General features: G+C 39.9%; 1 protein-coding gene across 2 annotated transcripts in view; it reads right to left on the bottom strand.

Annotated features, from left to right (window-relative positions):
• trabd2b (TraB domain containing 2B) overlaps positions 1-22,809 on the bottom strand; it is a 73,392-nt gene that overhangs the window by 8,360 nt on the left and 42,223 nt on the right. The window contains exons 3-4 of one of the 2 annotated variants that reach the window (XM_082522957.1): positions 18,669-18,815; positions 12,979-13,153 (exon numbers count right to left, since the gene is read on the bottom strand). In XM_082522957.1, the coding sequence (XP_082379083.1) occupies positions 12,979-13,153; positions 18,669-18,815 (322 nt within the window). The remainder of the gene's footprint in view (positions 1-12,978; positions 13,154-18,668; positions 18,816-22,809) is intronic. The other variant, XM_082522958.1, reaches the window with a different exon arrangement.

The raw sequence follows: 22,809 nt of genomic DNA, 5'->3' as shown, positions 1-22,809 counted from the left end.
CCTCATGACAGAAGATGAAAATATTCTCCTTAATCAAAGGATATTTGATGCCTAAACACGATGCCTAACATATTGGGCTGGACAACGTTTTGCATTCATTCGTGGTATAAAATCAATGTGGAACCGAAACATTCCTCAAAGATTTTTGGTCCATTATGACGCAAAGTTGCTGCAGATTTGTCGTCAGCAGATCTGTGACGTGAATCTCCTGTTGCCACACATGCACACGATGGACTGTGAAAGTTATTTTATGTACATTAAACTACAGTAAAATGTAAGAAACCAGTTTGAGATGATTTGAACTTTGTGACATGTTATCATGCTGGAAGCAGTAAACAGTGACCCTACCATGTGAACGTTGCAGCAGATTCATCAGAACAGGACATGTTTTTACAGTTTTCTACTGTCTCACTACTGGTGAGCTGTCTACATACACATACACACATAATATTATCAGTTTGTGGCATCTCAGTTTCTTAGCTGATAGGTGGCATCTATTATGGCTTTGTGCTGCTGTAGTTCACCCAGCCAAGCTGCTTACATCTTCATGACTTTGTAGATTTCTCTCAGTGTACGGTCTCAGTGTAAAGTCATACTTTAAAAATGTTTATCATTAATATTAACATAGAAGTGGAACACAGCTTCTGTTTTCATCATTGGCTTCATTGCACTCAAAGGAAAATATCCATATTATTTACCCTTCTCATTGTACTCATACGACATAATGTTTACTTGGAAAAATAATGAATACTTGTTTCTTATGACTTTTCTTATGCATGAACAAAATGCCAGTTTCATACATAAGTCGTGGCAGGAATTTTGTTTAAAGATTTAAAAATACACAAAATAAACATTTACTAAATATTCTTTGAAATTCTTTTCCATATGGGTCGTATTTAATCTTCCAGTAGACAAGTTGCTCTGCCTGCGACATAAAAAGAATAGCTTGTGGGAATGTGGCTTCAGCCCAACTGCAACCACTACCATATATCAGCCAACCACCTGCTGTCATTTCTCCAACTGCAGATATGTGTTTTTCAAATATTTTATTTACTTAATAAATATTTTGTTTTAAGTAGGAGCAAGTTTTTGCTGTGTATACACCCTCTCACAGGGTGTTTCCCCTCCCGTGGCTCCAGAGCGCAGAGTTAATAAACCAGCAACTCCTTTATTTAATAACCATCCCATCCTGATTTCCACTTACAGTAGCAATGACTTAATTTACTCCACTTGCACATTCACCTTTCTATGTTTGCCACATCTGCCTGTCTCTTTATCTTCCATATCCAGGCTTCTTAAGCTTCTTAGCTTCCATTTTGCATTTGTTTTACAGTCAGTTTTTCTCTTTTTTCCCTCCATGCAAGTTTTTTCGGGAGGGATGTATTAGTGTGTTTTGAAAAGAAAAAAGAGGTATTGCAGCATGTCTAGGCATTCACGCTCAATTTAAACCATGTCAACGCTTGGTCTGCACACATCCTTCTCTCTCTTTCAGACCTTTCCCTATTTTTCCTTCCAAGTTAAACCTCACCGAGCCTCGCTTTATGCGTGATTCTCCATCCTTTCTTTCTATATGCTTTTGCACATCAGTCAGAGGAAAGAGACACTAGTAGCAAAGCAGGAAAAGCAAGGAAAATGGAAACACTGAGCAGTTAGGAATTTGACATTGCTTCAAGAATGCAGAAAACGCACAGGAAGAGAATTATGTTATTTTTCAGTTTTTGCACAAACAAATGTGTTTGCAATTACTTTGTGTAAACAATGCATCAACTGATATGCACTAGTGGTTAAAAAAAATCCCACATGGCTTACAAGCAGACCACCTCATATGAAAATTGCACAAAAGGAGCACAAAGGAAGAGAGAATAGAAATAGATAATTGGCAAGTGGTTTGAGAGGAGATGGAAAAGAAGGAGGAAAGGGTGGAGGATAGAGAGGACGATCAGAGGGAGAGAGGGATTGACGTACGCCCTCAACCCAAGCAGAATGCCTGCTGGGCATAGTTGCTACATTATGGTCCAAACAAACACAAGCAGTTCCCTCAGAGCAATTTAAACAAGTGGGTGATCAAGAAATTGGAAGATGAGTTAAAAAGAGAAGAAAAGCGAACATCCAGGAGACATACCCAGTGAATGGATGAGAAAGAAAAAGCATATTAGCTGACAAGGGTGTGTTCCACTTTTGGTTTGTTTGGAAATATGTTCCAGGACGAGGGCAAGCGCAGACAGAGATAATGTGGAAAATGTTACTCTCATCTTCACATGTTTGTAAATGTGTGTAGGTGTTAAATAGGTGACAAATTAAAGGAAAATATGTAAGGTGCTGGGCCACCATGACTCTAAGGAATAACTTCAATATTGCAATAAAGTATGTGAAGTCTACTGGACTGAAGGACACTACCTCCCCCCACCCAGTATCCCCCAGTGTTTTGATGATGCTGGTGAAAAGCAATGTCTAAACATTACAACATCTCTCATAGTTGTTTTGTTGACTTAGGAAACAAAATTACGCAGAGCCAACTCTGGGGGTGGTGGAGCTGGGTGGCTCTGAGCAAATACTGTGCTGGAAGTGCTCCACAGGTACATAAGAATATGATCTTAAAGAGGAGATAGACTAAACAGAAAGCTTGCTTTGCTTTTGTTTTTCATTGGTGGAGGATTTGATTTTAAGGAACTCTAAATCTGTCAAGTTCGTTTAGATGTTATGAGGATGCTGACATTTTTCCCAGGAGAATGCAGCTCATGCTTCAGTGCTTTTCTTTCTGCGATCTGCTTGTGCGTGAACCTGTGTGTGTTCGCATTCTCCCTGCAAGTTGTGCTCATATAATGTATATGTGTGCACCTGTTTGTGTTTTAGGGGAAAGTCCCTTTTTCCACTTTTTGTACTAAGACTATTTCCTTGAGCAAAATATGAGTAATGCAACAAAGATTTTAATAAGGTCGGCATCCCTGGGCCTCACTGTGCATTCCCATCTACTGTTTAACAGGAACGGGATCTCTCTATAAATCACACAGCAGAATTTGAATTAACAGAGCTACAAAAACAGCTACCCACAGTGTTCAGGAATAATTTCCTTGAAAACAGACCACGGCTTTTACATGATGTGTAAATTCCACCTCTCTTCTCAGGGAGCTCTGAGTTTCTAGAAGGAGAAGTAAAGGCAATCTGGAGCTCACCGCTCTCACCCATTCCTCATCTCCATAATGACTTCATTTCCTATGCATGCAGTAAGACGTCTGTCTGTCTGTCTTATTGCACTACACACACACCCCGAGGTGTTGTGAGTGACAGCTGTTGACAGGACTGTTAAAGGTTGAAATTCTGGTCAAATACGGAGATCAAGAAAGTTTCAGGGATCAAATCCAGAGGCTGACCGCTGCATGTGGCGGGCTTGACACACATCCATGTTAGAGAGACTGGAAGCTTCACTCAGCTCAGTGGTTGAGTGTTTAAAAGCCATTCCTTGCTTTCAAATATTTAGACTGCCTATGCTTGCTGCTTAAGTTTGTAAAACTCTCCTGGTGGGCAGAAAGTGAGAAGCTGGGTGTGGTGAGGAAAAAGTAGAAAAGCACAGAGAGTTAAAAAAAAAAAAGGAAGTAGTGGAAAATGTAGAAAACAAAGGCACAAAGAAAGTAAAAATCCCCCTGCTATTGACTGTTTTTGTTTCTGTAAGCTGTAGTCTCTGATATCTCATCGTACATACATGTAATGGAAGATGTGGCATTCTCTGCTCTAAAAACGTCTCTATGATGTTCGTCTTTCACCTTTCACACTGGTTTGTTTTTCTTCATCCATCAGTTAAAGTTACAGAGAGAAGGAATGATAATCTATAAATTATGATCTAAAGGAGTGCATATGTGTGTGCTGCTGGCAAACACCACACAGACACATAAGCTTAGAGATAAAAGAAAGTGCATGTGAGTAAATGTGAGTGTATCTTTCTGAGTTGGATCTGTTTGTGTTTGCAGAAACCAAAGCATCACATCACATCAGGCCGTCTGGTGCAGCACTCCATCACTCTCCTTCTTGGTCAAATAGACCTTGCACAGCCTGGAGGTGTGTTTGGGGTCCTGTTGAAAAATAAATGATGATCCAACTAAATGAAAATTGGATGGGATGGCATGTCGCCGCAGGATGCGATGTGGTAGCCATGCTGGTTCAGTGTGCCTTTAATTTTGAACAAATTCCCAACAGTGTCACCAGCAAAGCACCCCCACAACATCACTCCTCCTCGTCCATTCGTTCACGGTAGGACCCATGCATGTAGAGACCACCTTTTCTGTGTCACACAGACACGGTGGGTGGAACCAAAGATCTCAAATTTGGACTCATCAAAGCACAGATTCCCACTGGTCCACTGGTGCATTACTTGTGTTTCTTGGCCCAAACAAATCTCTTCGGCTTGTTGCTTTTCCTCAGTAGTGGTTTCTTAGCAGCTATTTGACCTGATTTGTCTTCTCTGAACAGTTGATGTAGCCACGTGTCTGTTACTGGAACTCTGCGTGACATTTATCTGGGCTCTAATTTGAGGTGCTGTGTGACTCAGATGAATTAATCCTCTGCAGCAGAGGTGACTCTTGGTCTTGCTTTACTGTGGCGGTCCTCATGTGAGCCAGTTTCATCGTAGCGTTTGTGGGTTTTTGCAGCTGCACTTGGGGACACATTCGAAGTGTGAGCAATTTTCTAGACTGACTGACTTTCAGTTCTTAAAGTAATGATAGGCTGTCATTTTTCTTTACTTAGCTGATTGGTTCTTGGCTCAGGCAAGACACTAATCCCAAAGTTATTCACTGTGGCAAACAGGCAAATGGCATTTGAGATGCGCCAACACTGGTGTGTAAACCTATGTTTCTACAGGTGTCTAAAACTCCCAGACAAGAACACAATTCTGCCAAAAAGTACATTTTAATTTAGTGTTTTAATGTCAGTAGCAGAAAATCTTCTTCATCTTTCAGTTGGTCCCTTTAGGAGTCACCAGAGCAGATCATCTGCCTCCATCTCACCCCATCCTCTTCTGTCACACCAGTGTAACTCCTGCATAGCAGCCCCATATTCAGCATAGCCTATATCCCTCATCTGCACATGTCCAAACCCTCCCAATCTTGCGTCTCTAACTATATCCCCATCTCATTATTAATGATTCCTATATTTCATTTGGCATAGATATTACAGGCCTGGCACTATGTTTCTGTCTTGTGGCCCAAAATCTTCCATGTCTTTAATCGGGATCGAGATCTGGTGACCATAAAAAAAAAAAAATTTCTGCAGTAATATTTTAATCAGATCTGTTATTTAGCTAGGATAACAGTGAATATAGTCATTCACCAAGTAGAAAAACCTGCAGCATTATGAGTCTCTAAACGGGGACGTTAATATTCTTGCATTCCTGGGGCTACATAGTTTCTGTTGTGTGCATTTAGGTCAATTTTAACACTCAAAAGATCAAAGAAAGAAGCATTCACGTGTTTATGAAACGTAGCATTAAAGTCATTGGCTCTTAATAGGCAGTGGGATGTTCTTCCAGCTGCTAATGAAGTGTGTAATCTTTGAACAAGCTAATGAGCTATACTGATTTAATTACGATGAGAAATGCAGCCAGTGCAGTTAAGAGTTACCATAAGATGTTTTCACGCAAACTCACAGAGTTACATTCCTGAAAATTTACAAGACGGCATAACCTTACATGGATACAACAACAGAGCCTACGCTGTTCCTACAGCAGTTGAATGCTATTGTAACTGGTCACAGTTAAGAGATCCAAATGGGAAATGATCCTTGTTTAGTTTTGAATCATATTAGGGATTAAAGTTATCTGGCTTTGAGGAGGAAAGGCATAAGTATCCTTGTGCTCATCCACCAGATGCCCCTGTAAAAAACACAACGTTGGCTTCAAGGACAAACCACGCGGACGTTAAAAATAAATTTAAATGTGTGCTAGGCCCAAACTGTCAGCAAGGAAGCACTTCTAATATCTTTCTGTCTCTGTCTTCTCCACAGAAGAGAAAATACACACCCAACATCCAAAGCATTGCACGTCTGTCACTTCATAAAATAGATCCGCACTATGTGGAAGGAAAGACAGTATGAAGCAAGATGGAGATAGACAGCATCAAGGAATGGTGTTGGTTTAATAAAGGAAAAAGAGCAACAGATGGAAAGGACTGACAGTGCAGACCAGAACGACAGAAGCAGAACAGAGAGCTGGGGAGAAAGATGAAATGAGAGCTATGCAGACAGACTGGTGTGCAGGCAGAGACAGTCAGATGAGGGGAAGAGGCTGAGAAAAACAGATACGGACTAAGATGGGAAGAGCCACGGAGACAAAATGACATGCACGCCAGGCAGGCTCTCTCCCTCAGTCATCACTTCGACACCACAACACCACAAGTGACTGCAAAACACATGGGTCCAGTCTGCCTGCACAATGGGCTATTATAGGTCTGCACATCAGAACATATGCATAAAAATCAACTTCAGCAAACAGATCCAAAGTGGCTTAGACTCCAAAACAAACAGTACTACATGTGGACTTTTGACAGTAACTGCTCGTTTGGGTGATAAATATCTGCAGATCATGGGACTTTGTGTCACAAACATAAACATACGTGTAAGTGTGTGTATGTGTGCGAAGTGGTGTCTAGGCCATGGCAGCGTCAGGAAATTCCATGGGATGTTTTTAATAAGAGCGGGCAGCGGCTGCCAGGGAACTGGCAAATGAAAACCTGCTGAAGCACACCACAGAGCTCGAACAACACACGGCCATGCTCTCACAGCACTCCTCAGCACAAATGATAACTCTGCATGTAGTCTGCATAAGTGTATGTTTTTAGTTTGTGTGTGACTGAGAGGAAGGCGACAGAGAGTGCATTTTGCCGAGTGAGTGATGGAAAATAGTTAAGGTTTGTATCTGTTTGCAATAGCAACAGACCAAGTATTCTGTGTGTATGACTTGTCTGTGGGTATGCCTTTCCTTTATTGCTTTCATCTGGGGCTGCTGTGTCATTTTGTCCATGGGGGAAACTCTGATGCTTTTACTGATCCTTACAAAGAACTCTACGTCATGTTATAGTGGGTGCCCGTGATTGGTCCCTATTACATAATACTGATAGTAATAGTGAACAGCAGTGACCATAGTGGTGCTTAGGAGCAGGATGGGAGACGGTGAGGAGACAAAGGGAAGGAAAAGTGGGAATAACTTCAGGTCCACTTTGACACTGGCTACAAAATGAAGGAAGTTAGTACACTTATCTAACGTCTCAGAAGTATCTACAACAGGTAAAATGGAACTGCTCTAGAACATTTATGTGTATGTGAGTGGGAGACTGTGGACTGTAGGCTATCAAACCAATTAAGATGTTAGAATCAATACTTTCTTCACTAGCTAACCAAAACCCAAAATGATTTTTCTCTAGACTGGTAAGATGTACTGTTTAGCTATGCTGAACTACCCCCTGCACACAGCTAGAACCAGCCTAGTTTAGAGCTGTTTCAGTTTGGAAGCTTGTTTTGGCTACTGGAAAACAAAACAAAACAGAATATTGCTATCCATCAGTCAAAATAAACATTTTGGGTTCTTATCTCGAAATTTTGAGCTAGTAAATCAAAATTTTGAGATAGCTAATGTGAAATTCTTATATAATTACCCCAAATTTTAAGATAACTTTGCAAAACTTTGTGGATTTGTTTTCATTGGGGGAAATATATACATACTATAGTTACAGTAAATGGCAAATTTAATCAAAAGGACACTGCTTTAATCATAATCAATCTGTATTGCCATTGAAAACAGGCTACTAATGAGTGTTATTAGTGTATTAAATGTCTACAGTACAGTCATTGGTTAAGAATCAAACAATATATGAGTATTTTGTGAATGATTTATTTGGAGGTGTCATTATCAACCACCGATATCATAAAGTCTTGGCCCAACAGTGAGACAGTAAATCCTCTCAGTCAGTTTCTTTTATATTGCCTGGGATAATTCAGTTATGCCTGCTGGAATTTATATAAATAACCTGTTTCTGAAAGTGAAGAAAATGAAATGTTATAACATGCACTTGCAGATGTGTGTGCAGAATTCAAAACTGAGAGCAGAGCAATAGAGGAAAAAAATCTTTTTGCAGTTAAAAAAGCGTACATTTTATCCAAAAAGGCACTTGTGCTACAGGAAGGTGTATGTGTGCAGTGAAAGCAAGGGCATGGGGGAGGCTGAGAGGTAAGGTGCTGAGCTGAGGAGAGATGGATTTCCTGACTGAACCACTTAATACACACATCGTACACTTTAATTACCCTGTGAAAAGAAAAAAATAACTATGACATCTGTAACTTTAGAGGGGCTTGACCTGAGAGGTGCTCCTGCTCGTTCTCACACAAGTTCTGTTTGTCCACTACATTCTAGACATAGTTAATGCTAGAAGTAAGTGATCCAAGGCAAATGCTGCTGAAAACGGCTCCTAATATGTATCTGCTGTAAAGCATAAATACGAAAACACCCACTCGACATGAACAGACATGAGCACACATCATGGCTCTGTCAGAAACAGTTCCATGTTAAGATTATTCCGTTTTGTCATCCACAAAAAAAAATGCTGTGAAGTAAGGTATATAGTCCACTGCCTTTAGTTTTTTCGGTTTGAAACACGTCATGTTAATGTGAGTTTTGAGATCTAACCATAAAGATTGGATTTTATGTGATCACATTATTGCACGCCCACGTTTGGCCTGAAAGTAGCTGTAATTCATCTCCCTGGGCTGTCTTTATTTTATATGTCTGGATAATCTTAACCCTCACACCCCGTCTTCTTAATTTCCCTTTATTACTCAAACTATGGTCTGTGGTTAGATTATATTTAGACCATAAGCAGAACACCATTCACAAAGCAGGCCTGCTCACCTCAAGAGGTTTTGAAAATCTTCAAAGGAAATGTGGGCAGGGCCAAATTTCTGGGAGCCAGTGTCGTCACTTAATACGTTCTGGCATCACTGAGTGATAAAATTTCATGTTTGGTTACAACTGGGACTAAAAGGGACAGTTACAGGACTGTAAAGACATGAGTCAATATCCTGAACACAGATATAAGACATGAGGATGTGGAAGCCTTCTGCTTAGAGCATGAGAAAGGTGGTTTGCTGCCTGAAAACAGAACTTAAGTCCTATTAGTTGTGGTCACTAGTTGCAGTATTTATGGCCTGTCACTCTAAGAGTAAAGATTTGTGTGGTGATATTATTGAAATATTTCGGTGGAAAATATTTCATCTTCATAACATTCTTTGAAACTCAATACTGCGTAAAAGTTTTGAGCCATCCCTTGTTTCTTTATATTTTTCTAGGAAAATTGGAAATAGGTCTAACAGTTTATGGAAACATATGCCAACACGTATGTTTGCCCATGTACAAAGTTTGTACAGTTTTAATGAGCTTTAAAGTCAACATTTAGTATGACCACCTTCATTCTTTAACTATAGGATTTCTGTAGTAGTCTTCAGGAATAGTTCACTGGGATTCTTAAAGGACATTCAAAGCTCTTCTTTTGATATTGGCTGCCTTTTGTTCTGTTCTCTGTCAAGATGATCCCACCCTGCTTCAATAATGTTAAGGTCCAGGCTCTGGGGAGGCCAGTTCATAACTGATAGTCTTCCATTGTGTGTTTTTCTGCCCAAGTATGCTTTTACTGCACTGGCAGTGTGTGTGGGATCATTGTCATACTGGAAAATAAAGCTACTGCCAGTCCGGCACTTTCCAAATGTTAATGCACAGTGAATCCAAATTTGACGATACTCTTCTGCATTCATAATTCCACCAATTTTGACAAGATCTCAAAAACCATTGGCTGAAATTCTGCCCCAAACAATGACAGAGCCTCCGCTGTGTTTTATAGAGTGTAGTTCCTTTCTCCTGATCTCCCCGGTACATGTTGATGATGGCTTGTTGACAGTGACTCTTCCACTGAGACCTCAGTGACCAGTAGATGCATCATCTGAAGGGTCAGATTCATCTGTCAGGTCCTCAGAGATGCATCTGCTGGATTTTTTCTTCTACTGTATCATTACTGTAGTTGTCCATCTGCTGTAGATAATTTTAAGGCCCAACATAAAAAAACAAACAAACCAAGAAACACTGATCTGAAAAGGTCAGGTATAAGGACTGAACTGGAAATCAGTGAAAAAGCAAAGAAAATCCTTTAAGTACCTTTATAAAGCCTGGAGAGCTATTACCTGGAGAAAATCCAAAAAGTCTGGTCCCTTGGAAACAAAATATCATAAAAGTGGGGGTGGCTTCAGACTATTGAACAGTATTGTATAACTTTGTGGCCTTTTGAACTCCCCTTCATTTACACATACTATATTTATCTAAGTTTCAAATAGCATCTATGTTTTATGGCTTCCACTGTGCTAGGTTTGACAAATTTCTCTAAAAGTTAGTAATAATTGATCAAAGTATTCTGTAATAGTGTGTAATAGAACAGTCCTGTAAAATTCCATGCTGTAATTACTCAGTATTTCCAATTTAGTGTGACTGTTTTTGAAGAAAGGATCTCTAGTACGAGCACATAATTAGCTGCTGCTATAATAAATCAAGTGTGTCTGTATCTGTGTGTGTGTGTGTGTGTGTGTGTGTGTGTGTGTGTGTGTGTGTGTGTGTGTGTGTGTGTGTGGACCCTGCAGTCTAACTGTAATGGTTCCTATCACTTCACACCTGCTGTCACTTTGTTACACACAAGGCTAAAGCGTGCAGGTGACCTGAAACACATGTTCACCTCATATCTATCCAGGCCACGTGGAACACACTGGAAAGTTAACACAAAATGTTTAATAGAGACTAATCTTGAACATAAAGCTGCATTAAAAAAATATTTTAATTGACTTAATAGAAAAAAAAATGCAAATTCACAATCGTGGCTTTACCTGTCCGAGATAATTTAAGACCCAGATTTTCCTCAACATCCTGGAAAAGATATATATATGTAATAAATAGCATTATTACATAGCATTAAAGCAGTGAGGGATGAATAATTTCAGTTTTATGTGCTGCAAACCAGTGTTTTACTCTTATTCAGAATTGTTGCTATGAACTGCTGGTAGTCTGTTTAATGTAAGCTGGCTTAGTCTGACACTCAGCCACACATGCTGACATATTTAGTTACAGATGGCTTCTTTACTGAGCACCATCATTTTCTCAGCACTGCCCCTCTGCTCATTTAGTTACTGTATACAAACTCACGTCAAGGAATTCCTTTGTGAAAAACACTCATTTTAGACGGTGAATTGAGAAATATGTGCCTTGGCAGAAGTTCATTCAAACGTTGGAAAATAGTTTTCACATTCTCTCACTCTTTTTCAATGTTTTCTATACACAACACTACAAACTGTGACAGGTAAAGTGAATGACATCTCTTTATAACGCAATGATCTGCTGAGAAACTTAGATCTACTTTAACATGTAACACCTCCCAAACGGCTCAGAAATAGCTAAAGAAACAAGAAGAAGAGCCCAGAGATTGACCCCTACATTTCCATGTAAACCCCAATCCACAACCAAAAAGATGCATTGCCAACATCCTGTGCCAGACACCACAGGACAGCCTTCAGAATTCCCTGGTCCATGCCCTGAGGCTTCAAAGCTGTTTTAGCACCACAAAGGGATCTGCACAATGTTAGGCAGATGGCTTTTAATGATATGACAGACTGCTCTATATACCAGTCGTGTTCTGTCAGGGCAAGGCAGGTGGGCATTGCTTGCCCAGTGAAATCTACAATTAAATATAGACACCATAAGTGTCTGTCATTGCTCTTTTGCATCCACCCTTTAAATTACTGCCATCTTGTGGTAGCAATTTGTCTCATCTTTCCTCCGCTTGCCTCCAATTCCACTAGAATCTGTTGGGCATCTCGATTTTATGGGTGCTCCCCATTAACAGTAGCTTGAATTGGGCGAGAGATCAGCAGCTTCTTCTGGTTATTTGTACACTCACATTGTGGATAAACATGTTTTCTTTAATGGATGACTGATGGGAGAATAAAATGCAGTATCTTTGCTTGTCTTTTTGTAAAAGTCACCACATGCCACTGATATATATTTTTTCTTCATGTATGTACACCATTTATTATTTAGTAATATTACAGAAATCCGTTTCTCCACAGAGTCTGAGCACAAATACTAACAGTGTTCAGCCACATCTGCACGGACACACAAATAGCAGCTGGATGGTGCAACAGTGGCCCTGTCCAAACTGCACAAAGAGCAGAGGGAGTAACAAAAAAAGGAGCTAGGCATTCAGTATTAATCGTTCACTGTGGCGCACACACACTCGCATGCATGCACATACACACATCCTAGAGGTAGCGCCACCCTTTTTCAAATGCACGCAGGCACACAGCCATACAGTAAACAAAGATACCCACCCACCACCTGTTTTTGTGGGCAAACACATGTGTTTGTATATTCTCAAACGTACACACACACACACACATTTTCCTTAGGACACACTACACTATTCAGGAAACATTACCAGCATTAGCCAGGAATGCTAATTGAAACAAACAACTCACAGTTTCTTCATTTCTGAGATGGGAGTTGGCTGTAATTGAGACTTCTGTGTATGTGTGTGCACGTGTGTGTACACTTGGACAGATTCACAGTTTTTGAATGCCAGAGATCTGGGAACTATTGTACACTATTATTGTCCTGCTTTTTTTTCTCCAGTTTTGCTTTCAAGCAGAAAAGAGAGCAAATTTGTTCACTGTAAGCACACTTTAAAACTGACAGATTCTCTGTTCCAGACCAAAGTAAACCTGATCTATTCCATTTTTCAGTTACATGCAAATGCATACTCCCTGGAGTTGCTCTCAACATGTAGAATAGAGAAGAATCTCGTAACCAGCAGGTCAAAGGTCATTGCGTGAGTTCCTATAACATTAAAGTTATTTCTGCAGCGTTAAACCGATACTATCCTACAAATCCAATCTGTCTAAGAGTCTTACCTGCACCGAAAGCAAAAAAGTAAGTCTGGTTGGGATTTCTCTGCAGCAGGGCAGAAACTCGTCGTGCCATTCGCTCGTTGCGTTTGTAGATCAGCTCCTGGCGGAAGTAGCTGTCAATCTGCTGAGCCGTCATGCGGTCATGAGCTGGCAAAGAGCTGTTGATGAAGTGAGGCAGCTGAAAGAAAGAAAAAGACCGTGAGAAAAAGGACTTTCAAAGCCTTTGTGGTAAAAATCCATGGCAGAATTAATAGTAAATGAATCACTCAAATTTTAAATAAAACATAAAAAGAAAGAAAGAGCGTTAAAGAAAAGTGGGATGGAAAGAAAGAAGAGGGCTGAATGGTGGTGTTGGTGCCCATGTGAGTGTGACACCTGGCAGCCAGAAGTGTTTCTGATGTGACAGCTTGACAGAAACTGACCAGCGCAACGCCCTGCGCTGTAGACTGATCTTTACATGAGAAAGCATTAACAAATGAAGGAGTTGGAAGGAGAAGTGTCAGCGCCATCTGTGTGTGTATATAGGTTTAACATTTCTGTGTGTGTGTGTGTGTGTGTGTGTGTGTGTGTGCATGTATGACGAAAACTGTTTACACAAATGTGTTTATAGGTGTGGTATGTGCGCTACATGAAAGACACTACAAGTGTGTATGCCTCAGTTCAATATATTGTGAAGTGTAAATGTGTTAATTACTGTTTGATACATTAGCAGCCAGACAGACAGAGAGACCTGGCTCTGTTCCACTTTTTCCTCCATCAGTCGTTAATCTGTGAAGATGAGTGGGGAGTGGGGGGGGGGGGGGGGGGGGGGGGTTGGCGGTGGACTCAGGATTTGAGATGTCCAGTTCCTTAAGCCCTAGGATAGAAAATGTATCTCTCTGTATCTCGCCCTCCTTATATGACTTGAATACATACTTTTAGATTGATTCCCTCTACAGATCTATCACACACTGACAGTAATAAAGATATTTTTGTAAATGTAAGCACTATTTTCTTATTGAGCTAGATTTTTTCCCAATATCTCTCATTACATTCCAAAGTAAATAAAAATCTGCCATAACAAGAAAATTGGAATTCCATGGAAAGGCTTTTCTCCTTGGCTGATTATTTACTAAGGGTCTAATTATAAGGCATTCATTCAAAGCTCTTCTTTACTTACAGAGGACGCAGTGTAAGCAACAGAGAAACATCAAGTGATGAAGATCTTATTTAGTTAGTAAAGTTGTTAGCAGTTTGTTCCACTCAGCGGCTGATTTAATTACTTAAGAAAGTGATTACTATGCAGTCACACTAATATAAACTAATCATTACCTAACAGTTTGTTATTATATCTTCCAGTCTGTTCTGTACAAAGTCATTGTATATAGCCCAATCTTACTTTAAAGTAGGACAGATTTAAATAATGGTGGGAATGTAGAAACAAAGAGGTTGGTTTTCATACTCTACACATATGCAGATGTGTTTAATCTGGATTTGTATTTAACTGTGACAAGGAACACTCGTGCAAGCATGCTATTGCTGTCTAGAACTGAGCTACAAGTTTACACAACAGTAGAACAGCTGCAAATGGTGCGTAAATTAGCATGTGTATGTGTGTGTGTCAGGCCTGAAAACATGAGGGGATTTATTGTACCACATGTGAACGAGGTGCACTTCAGAATCCATCCAAAATCTATACGATGTTTCCTTTCAGTCACACCGTCTCAGTCTGTTTTGATTCATACTTCAGTTATCTTAATTTACAACAGAACACTGGATAAATTTCATTTGTTTGTTACACAAATATACATTTCCATTAGTAAACATTTTCTCATTCCAGGATTTAGAGGTTTGTCATTTTTTCCATAGTCTACAGTTGGAATATATATTACTCTGCTTTTCTATAAATGTCTCATACTATTATTATATCCACAAACAAATCTTCACTGCTTCATTAACCTTCTGGAAGTTATGGAGATTTTTGTAAATATATTTTACAAATGTGATAAACTTCATCATGTGCTACCACTTCCAGTGGCGATATCTCTTTATGTACTGTTATATTGTAATATTAGTAAAAAATAAAGGCCAGGTGCTTAAAGGAAGTTTTATTTAAGCGCTGTCCATAAACCTGAGCCATTTCCACACATGTACTGAAGCCCTGATCTTTTCTAGGTCTCGCAAGACGGAGCCACATGTGAGAACTCAAATGTCTCACGCAGTCAAGTCATACATGTGTTGTTTTCAACCTGCCAGAACACTTTTACAGAGTTTGTACAATGTTGGCCTGAACTGATGTATAAACCAAGCAGATCATATCAATACTTCATTTACTGCTGGTTAATTGGTGTCATATGCACTGCCTCATACATGAATACATCTATCCAGCCAGCTACCTTAGCTAAATCACACAGTATATATGCCGCAGCGCAGTGGACTATTCCTTCGTGTTTGCTACATGTGACAAAGGACAGCTTTGGAAAATATCTTTGCCTCATTCTTCAGAAACTATGAAAGGTTTATGTGTGAAAACAGTTTTAGAATAAAAGATCAAGAAAAGAACCTTTCCCTCAAATTCAGGGTCTGATTAAATTTGAACGGTTTGTATGCCACTGAATTAAAATACATGCTTTTTGTTATAACCCAGCAGTAGAACAAAAAAGGCAGAAAGAAACAAAAGCGCATTTACACAATTATCTGTAGCCCAAGGCCTTTTTTATCTGTGTTTTGTCAGGGTGAATGACGCAGGTTTACCCAGATTGACAGCTCTATACGATTCATAAATAAAATAATGCAAACTTGGAAGAAAGTTATGGAAAAGTTTAAAGAGAGAGCTGAAGAAAAAGGTGCAGAAAGACTTCATGGCTGATGAGAGAGGATCGTGTGAGTGTTTCAAGACAAGGAAAAAAAGGGTTCGGTCAAAGAGGGGTCAAGGTAGGAGTGTAACGGTAAATGCAGATAAGTTATCACATGAAAAGCCATTAGCTGCTCTCCATCCCAACGTCCACAGGAAACACATAGTGACAGCAAGATATTTTCTCCCTTCCCCACCACTGGTACTGCTCTGCACTCATGTTCTCGTACATATCCTGCCAGCCGTTTACTTCTATTTTTTCCTTTCCCTTCGGATTCAGCTGTTTGAAATCCCCTTTCTCTTCTCTTCTGCTCTTTCTTTCTTTTTTTTCGTGGCACTGAAGTGATAACAACTTGTAGGGACAACCCAGAGTAATACAGTATTTAAGAACATTTTCAGTCATATATTACCATATAAATTATGCAGAAACATAACAGATGTGGAAAACTAAACCTTTGAGACATAATTTTTCATCTTGGCACATCAGTCTACATTTTGATGGTTTACATCTCCAGGTAACTTTTGCCTATGTCTTTTGTTTTCTTCATTTTTTTTATGTGTTTACTTAAATGAATGCATTCATCTTACTTCTTTTGCATTTCAGTTTTTCTTCTGTCTCACTTGCACTCTGTTTTTCTGATGAATTTGGGACCGGTTGAATGCTGAAACACATTAACCTCTCTTACACCGTTCCACTCACTTGTGGTCTCTGGCCTGCCATCGGCCTCTTTCTTATTTGAAGAAGATTGAACTGAAAGAGCATCAGGGGTGTCGGAGCGGGGGCCACTGGATTAAGTCCTATCTATCAAAAAACACCTGTCCTTTTACAGCTCTGGAAGCTCACATTCACACAGACACACAAACCTGCAATAGATCATTAGGCTACAGAAGTGAGCTCTGAAGTCAGGCATCTGATTGCTGTAGCATATGTTGGGGAATGTTAATACATGTTATTATGACATGAGGAGCAGGGGCAAACTGGTATGAGTTAAACTGCAGGTGAAATAGTGGCTAACAGCCCTTCATGGCTCACAGGAAGAAAAAGGTGTATAAAAGCAGACAATGAGAGAGACAGGCATAGAAACACGGAGAAAAAAAAGCAATCGCATGTCATTTGTCAGCGCTGAATTGTAAAGGCATTGTGAGTTTGTGTGTACAGTAAGTTTTTTCATATAGTGTGTGTCTCTAGTGGATATGATGTGGAACTCGAGCAGTGAGTTGAGGTTACATGGTCTTTTGGGTTTAATGGGACTTAAGGATCAGTGAGGAAGGTTGACACAGCATAATTGACTTATGAGGAGAGCGTTTGAGCAAATCTGCATTTAAAAGGCAGAGATGGATTGAGAGCCACTACATGTTGTGTCTACCACATGTATTTGTAGGTATGTGTGCGTGTGTGTGTGTGTGTGTGTGTGCGTGTACTTAATGCCGAATGGCCTCTTGACAGCTGGGTATGAAGACTGATTAAGAGACCATCACCAAAGGAGCAAAGGCTATGTTAGGAAATAAGTTGGAGGAGGTTAGATGGTGTATTTACAGTGGAGTCCAGAGCTATTAAAGTGTCAGACTATCAAGTAACTTGAGGCTGAGAAGGATTAATATGGCAATGTGCAGATTTGTGGAATTGACGTGTAAGCCCAAAAGTTCGAGGTGACGATAGTGTAATGGCACAGAAGTGGGTATGAGAAGTTTGCCAACTCAAATCGAGGATCTGACAGATTCAAGTTCTGAGCACTGTTACAGATGTTTTGCTACCACTAGCTAGTATTTTCTGTGAGGATTTTTAGTGAATCAGGAACGATAAGTAGACGATTCCCTTTTCCAGCAAAACATAGCTAACTTAGAAGTTCAAAGGTTCGCCTTTTTTCTGCTTTAAAAAATTGCAAAGTTAATAAATAAATATTTTGGTAGTTTCTGCAAATGAATTTAAGAAAGTTGTCTTTGATGGTTAAAAGTTTACAGCAGGGTATCAAAGCAAGTCTCACTTGCATGATACCTTAGGTCACTATTAAAAAAGAAAGAAAGAAAAAATCAGTGACATGACCTAAAACACATATTCATATAGTTTAACATGTTTTTATGCCTGGAAGCAAACCTGGAACCATTCATCATTGTTTGGCAGCGAATGCAGGTTCCCATTCTTTTCAGTTCTCTCGGTAGAAAAATAATGAATGTGTAGGTCTGCAGCTTAAATATAGTGTGCAGAGGATGATGTTACATGCACAGGTGTGATTAATCTGGTAAACTGTACTGCACTGAGTATGCAAGTGAGTTGAGATCAGTGCAGAATCTTCAAAACAGCTAGCTCTTAGTTTGCCTAAAACTGGCTGAGAGAAATTAAAAAACGACGGATTATGTGACAGTACATTTTAGGTCATTTTACTTAGTAATGCAAAAGTAATCAAATTAGTTACTTTGTCCAATAAGTGATTATGTAATGTAGAAAAGTAACTTGTAATGTGTAATATCTTACTTTTTTCAGTAACAATCCTAACATTGGTAATGTGATACCAGCATGAAAGTAACTTATTATCCAACTTTTTCACTGTAGCCAAACATTCCAACTTTACCAGTATGTTGCTGTCTGACCATGCAAAACTTTGGAATTTGGAAATATGTGAGAAATGTTGTAAAACTTTGTAAGGTTTGACAAAGTGGATTAACGGTATTAGATCCTTTGTATTATATTAGGCAGGCAATTTATTTTAGAGTCTTTATGTTGTTTCTTTTTGCCACAAAAAACTTGTTTTAACTGGTTTTGAAGAATTTTGACACAAAGCTATTGAAATCAGTCCTAAAAAGTGAACCACAAGTGATGATATTTTTTACAATGTGGTGAGCAGTCCTTAAATGAATCAACCTGTGAGGTGTCATGGTTTAAGATGATAGCGCTGAGGTCACCACAGTTGTAGTGTGAAATGAGGTCCTCTGTGGTGTAGGAACCTTGGAGGCTGCCCGCTCGAACACCCTCGTGCTGCAGCAGCGTCTGGTTCAAGGCAAACAGCACCTACAGGTAGAGACATGGAAACATACGAAGGGCGCTGTTACTTTCTGCATCCACAAACTCAGTTTCCTCTGCTGTGCACCCAAGAGGAATTTGCCACAAAGGTGTAGAAATTGTGCAGGCGTAGCCAGTGTTCCTCTTTAAAAAATATATTGACCTTAATATACAATGAAGCTATTATACTCAGTGTCTGCTGCAGAATACTTATTCTTTTGCAGGGTTTTAATTTCTTTCAGGAAATTTTCATACGCTTTTCATACAAGCTGACTACAGGTAAAAGCAGACCACAAAATGCATGGCAAGGAGCCATTGACTTTTTCCTGAAGGAAAGAAAGAACAGGGAAGAAAGGTAGAGCTGAAGAGATTGAAAGAGAAAGAGGCCCTTTAAAAATAAGCCTCCTTTCTCTTTCACCAGGACCAGGTTGCAGAAAATTTATAGCACCCATTAAAATCGAAAGTAAACCCTCTTTAGAGAGAATTTATAGCGTGCAGCCGCTAGCCAGCCCAAAACCTCCACAGCTGTCCTAGACACCAGGGGTTAATCTCCCTGCTCCCACCCTCTACAATCTCACGCCACTTCTGACTGGCCTGGCAATCAAGACCGACCTGTCAGTCAGTGCTAAGCTCTCTTACAGGAACCAGAGGTGCATTTGAAAGAAAACGTTTTTTTCTTCCTGTATTGTATTGCAATTCACATAGTTCTACATTGCACCCAATAAGACAGAGGTTTCAGCTGATGTGATTACAACATCAACATATCTTCAAACTAAACCAGACTGATCCATGCCTGTGATCCTAATTGCCAAGAAACCTGACTAGTGCTTTGGAAAATACTGCAGGGAGAACGTCAGCATCCAGCCCCAGATGATTTGTAGAGCAGCTTAAGACCGATACAGCTGCACAACTGATTGAGCCCCATGTCAAAAATTTTTAAGTCGTAATTCCTGCAATTAAGCAGTGTTTTCGCAATCATATATGCCCATATTGGGCACATTGCATGTTTAAACTCCATGTAACCTTTACGTTGGGATAATCACAACCAAGCTCTAAGCTCAACCTTGTGACTCTCTCTCCTTCTCTCTGAGGTTATTGTGTTTGCTAACAAGTCTTGTGGGCTCCTTTTCACTTTAATCCGCTTTTGTTTCATAATGCAAGGAGACAACTGATGAGCTAACGGCACACATAACTCTGTCATCATCCTGTTTTTTGTCTACTGCATCCTCCTCTTATCTCTCTGCCAGGGCCTGATCTCTGTGCCTTTCTTCCTGTTGTATAGCAGGAGTCAGATCTTATATATTTGTTTTGACATGTTTCATCCAGCATATTCTTCAGCTGTATCCAACACCGTGCTGTCACCCTGCCAGAGGCACATAAGAGTGCCTTGATCAAACCTGTGACCATTTCAGTTCTGTAAACATATGACTTCGAGGCTTTCTTTAGCTTATATTTTAACACAAGACTTCTCAAATCCAGGAGCCCCACTGCTGCTGTAGTAATGACTCTGTATGACTCAATTTTTGTTTGCATCAGAAATGAAGTTCATTGTTCTAAACTCCAGGTAATGTTGAGGTGTGATGCCAGACCCAGAGGAGCGAATGCTATCTGGTCCATCGCCAGACAAGCAAATTTTGCTGCTGTTGAAGCTGATTTTGTGCCGGTAAGTTGCCACGGCTCCAGGTCCTTGACCCACAGGGCTTTTGGCCAGTAGGTCCTGGCCAGACTCAGGGTCAGAAGCTGGTAAACCTTGCACACCTGCAAGGATTTTTGCTATGCAGCCAACTTCAATACTTTTCTTTACATTGGACCAGACAGATCTGGACACAACTGGCGAGATGTCAAGACCATGGTTGGTTGTGTTGGTAGGGGAGATGTTATTTCAATATTGTCCCCTGGGAAGGGAAAGGAACATCTCTGCAGCTGTAACCATGGTGCTCAAGTTATGTGCTGGACTGAATGAAAGAGCACGTCAGTCACCACAGGGGACGCAAAGACGGAGAAAGAGGCAGTGAGAGGAAAAACGCAAACATTCCCTGTGTGTGTGTGTGTGTGTGTGTGTGTGTGTGTGTGTGTGTGTGTGTGTGTGTGTGTGTGTGTGTGTGTGTGTGTGTGTGTGTGTGTGCGCGCGCGCATGCACACGTTGACTAACAGAGTGGTTGTTCTCACACTGAAGTGATCGACTCACTCTGACAGACCAACTTTTTTATAGCCAGACCTTTTCAAAATAACAAATACTGACCGTTTTCACCACATAGTTTACTACTGCAGGTCTAAGTTCTCTTTTTTTCCTAATCTCTTCTAATACATGCGTGGGAAACTCCAATTGTAATTAAATAAAAGCTTTATAAGAACAAAGCTGGAAGGAGAAGTGCACATGGATAGTCTTGGAACCTGCAATCTGAGTTCAGCACTCCAAAAATTCATTAGCAAGCTTTGGAGGGAAAACAGAGAGCAGGGGTTGGGAAGGATAATGAGCATTAAAAAAATCCCAGAGATCTTTTTAAGTTTAAGAAAATGTCGTTTATCAACTTGTGTGTACATTACAACAATTGACCTTGAAGTGCATTAAATCCTGGCTGTTAGCTAGCAGTAGTGTTAGCTTGTCTGAGGGTTTTATGGGTCTGAAGCATATAATGAGTAGGTGCCGATGACAAGGTACTGGAACTGAGAATGTTGAAGAATGTGAGTAGTGCTTATAGCTAAAGAACTGCAGAAGGAAGTGTCAGAGTGTGGAGGCCAAACTCTGAAATCTGGCAAAGAAGCAAAATATGATTTACTTTAGAAGTAAGTACACAGGAGTCACTAAAAACAAAAGACACACAGAGCAGTCGTTTTATAAAGCTAAAAAAGGAAACATGGTCACATATTCATTCTGTCTGCTTCCATATTTTCTCCACCTTCTTGTCCAATCTCCTCAACTCCTTGCATTTTGTCTCAGTAAAGCAATGACACATTGTTCCATGTTCCTGCAAACTCAGAGCGAGACAACGAACAAAGGGCGAAAAGAAAGAGGTCTGAGTACAAAGGCCAAATAGAGCTGAAAGTGTGAAAGACGAACAAAGCCTTGTTCTCTGTGATGAGCATGTGTTGCACATATGGAGGTGATTCTTCTCCAGTTGTGTAGTGGAGAGTTTGGGAAAGTGAGCATGAAATGTATGGGTAAGGCCTGGCATGGGTGTTGGCTGTAACCAGGCAGCAGTCAGGTGTATTAAAGCTTAGCAAAGGCTTGCCAGCACCAGGACAGAGAGCTGAGATAGTGTGTTCCTTCACAGTGTTTCCCCTTTTTCTCTTATGTTTGTCTCTGATTGGATATCTATGTATAGTTATGTTTTTGGCCTCGTGAACAAGGAAAACAACTCTCTGAGCAGGTAAAAACATCTAAACAGTATATACCCTACAGTTTACCAGATCACCACCAAAATGTAATGAGTTGTCATTTTTCCTCTGATAGATGATCAGAATACTTTAATAATCCCCAAGGAAATTATGTGAAGTAATTCTGTGCAAAAACTGCCCCATTTCTTAATATGTTGATTCACTCCTTATTCTGGACCCACATCAGAATTTCAACGGTTCCTCTCCTTTACCTCTCCACTCAATTTTATGAAGTCTTGCTTGTTGGTTTTCTTTAATCTTGTTGACAAATAGTAAGACAGGCAAATGGCACTGAAAACATACCAATTCCAAGAAGAAAGGCAAAGAGCAAGGGAAATAGCAGAAAGTCATTTCCTTTTTTCCTATTTAGTCTTAGTTTCCTGCACATGACTGCTTATTTTAATAAGGCAGTTTTTGTAGTTTCTTGTAGTTAAATGATGTGATTTAATATTATCCTGCGACATTATCTTTGTGAGTGAAACCAGCAGCTAACAAGAGTTAAAGATTACATAAATAAAATGACTAAAAACACATGTTGTTGCTGGTCTATTGGTTTTGTGTGGTAATTAAAATAGAAAAATAGCAAACTGGCAGCATACTGCAATGGTTATTATGTCACACATTC

The sequence above is a fragment of the Aulonocara stuartgranti genome (assembly GCF_965226115.1).
Source record: "Aulonocara stuartgranti genome assembly, chromosome: 23".
Lineage (NCBI taxonomy): Eukaryota > Metazoa > Chordata > Actinopteri > Cichliformes > Cichlidae > Aulonocara > Aulonocara stuartgranti.
Note: the sequence above shows the minus strand (reverse complement) of the source record. Positions and strands in the feature narration are given on the sequence as shown.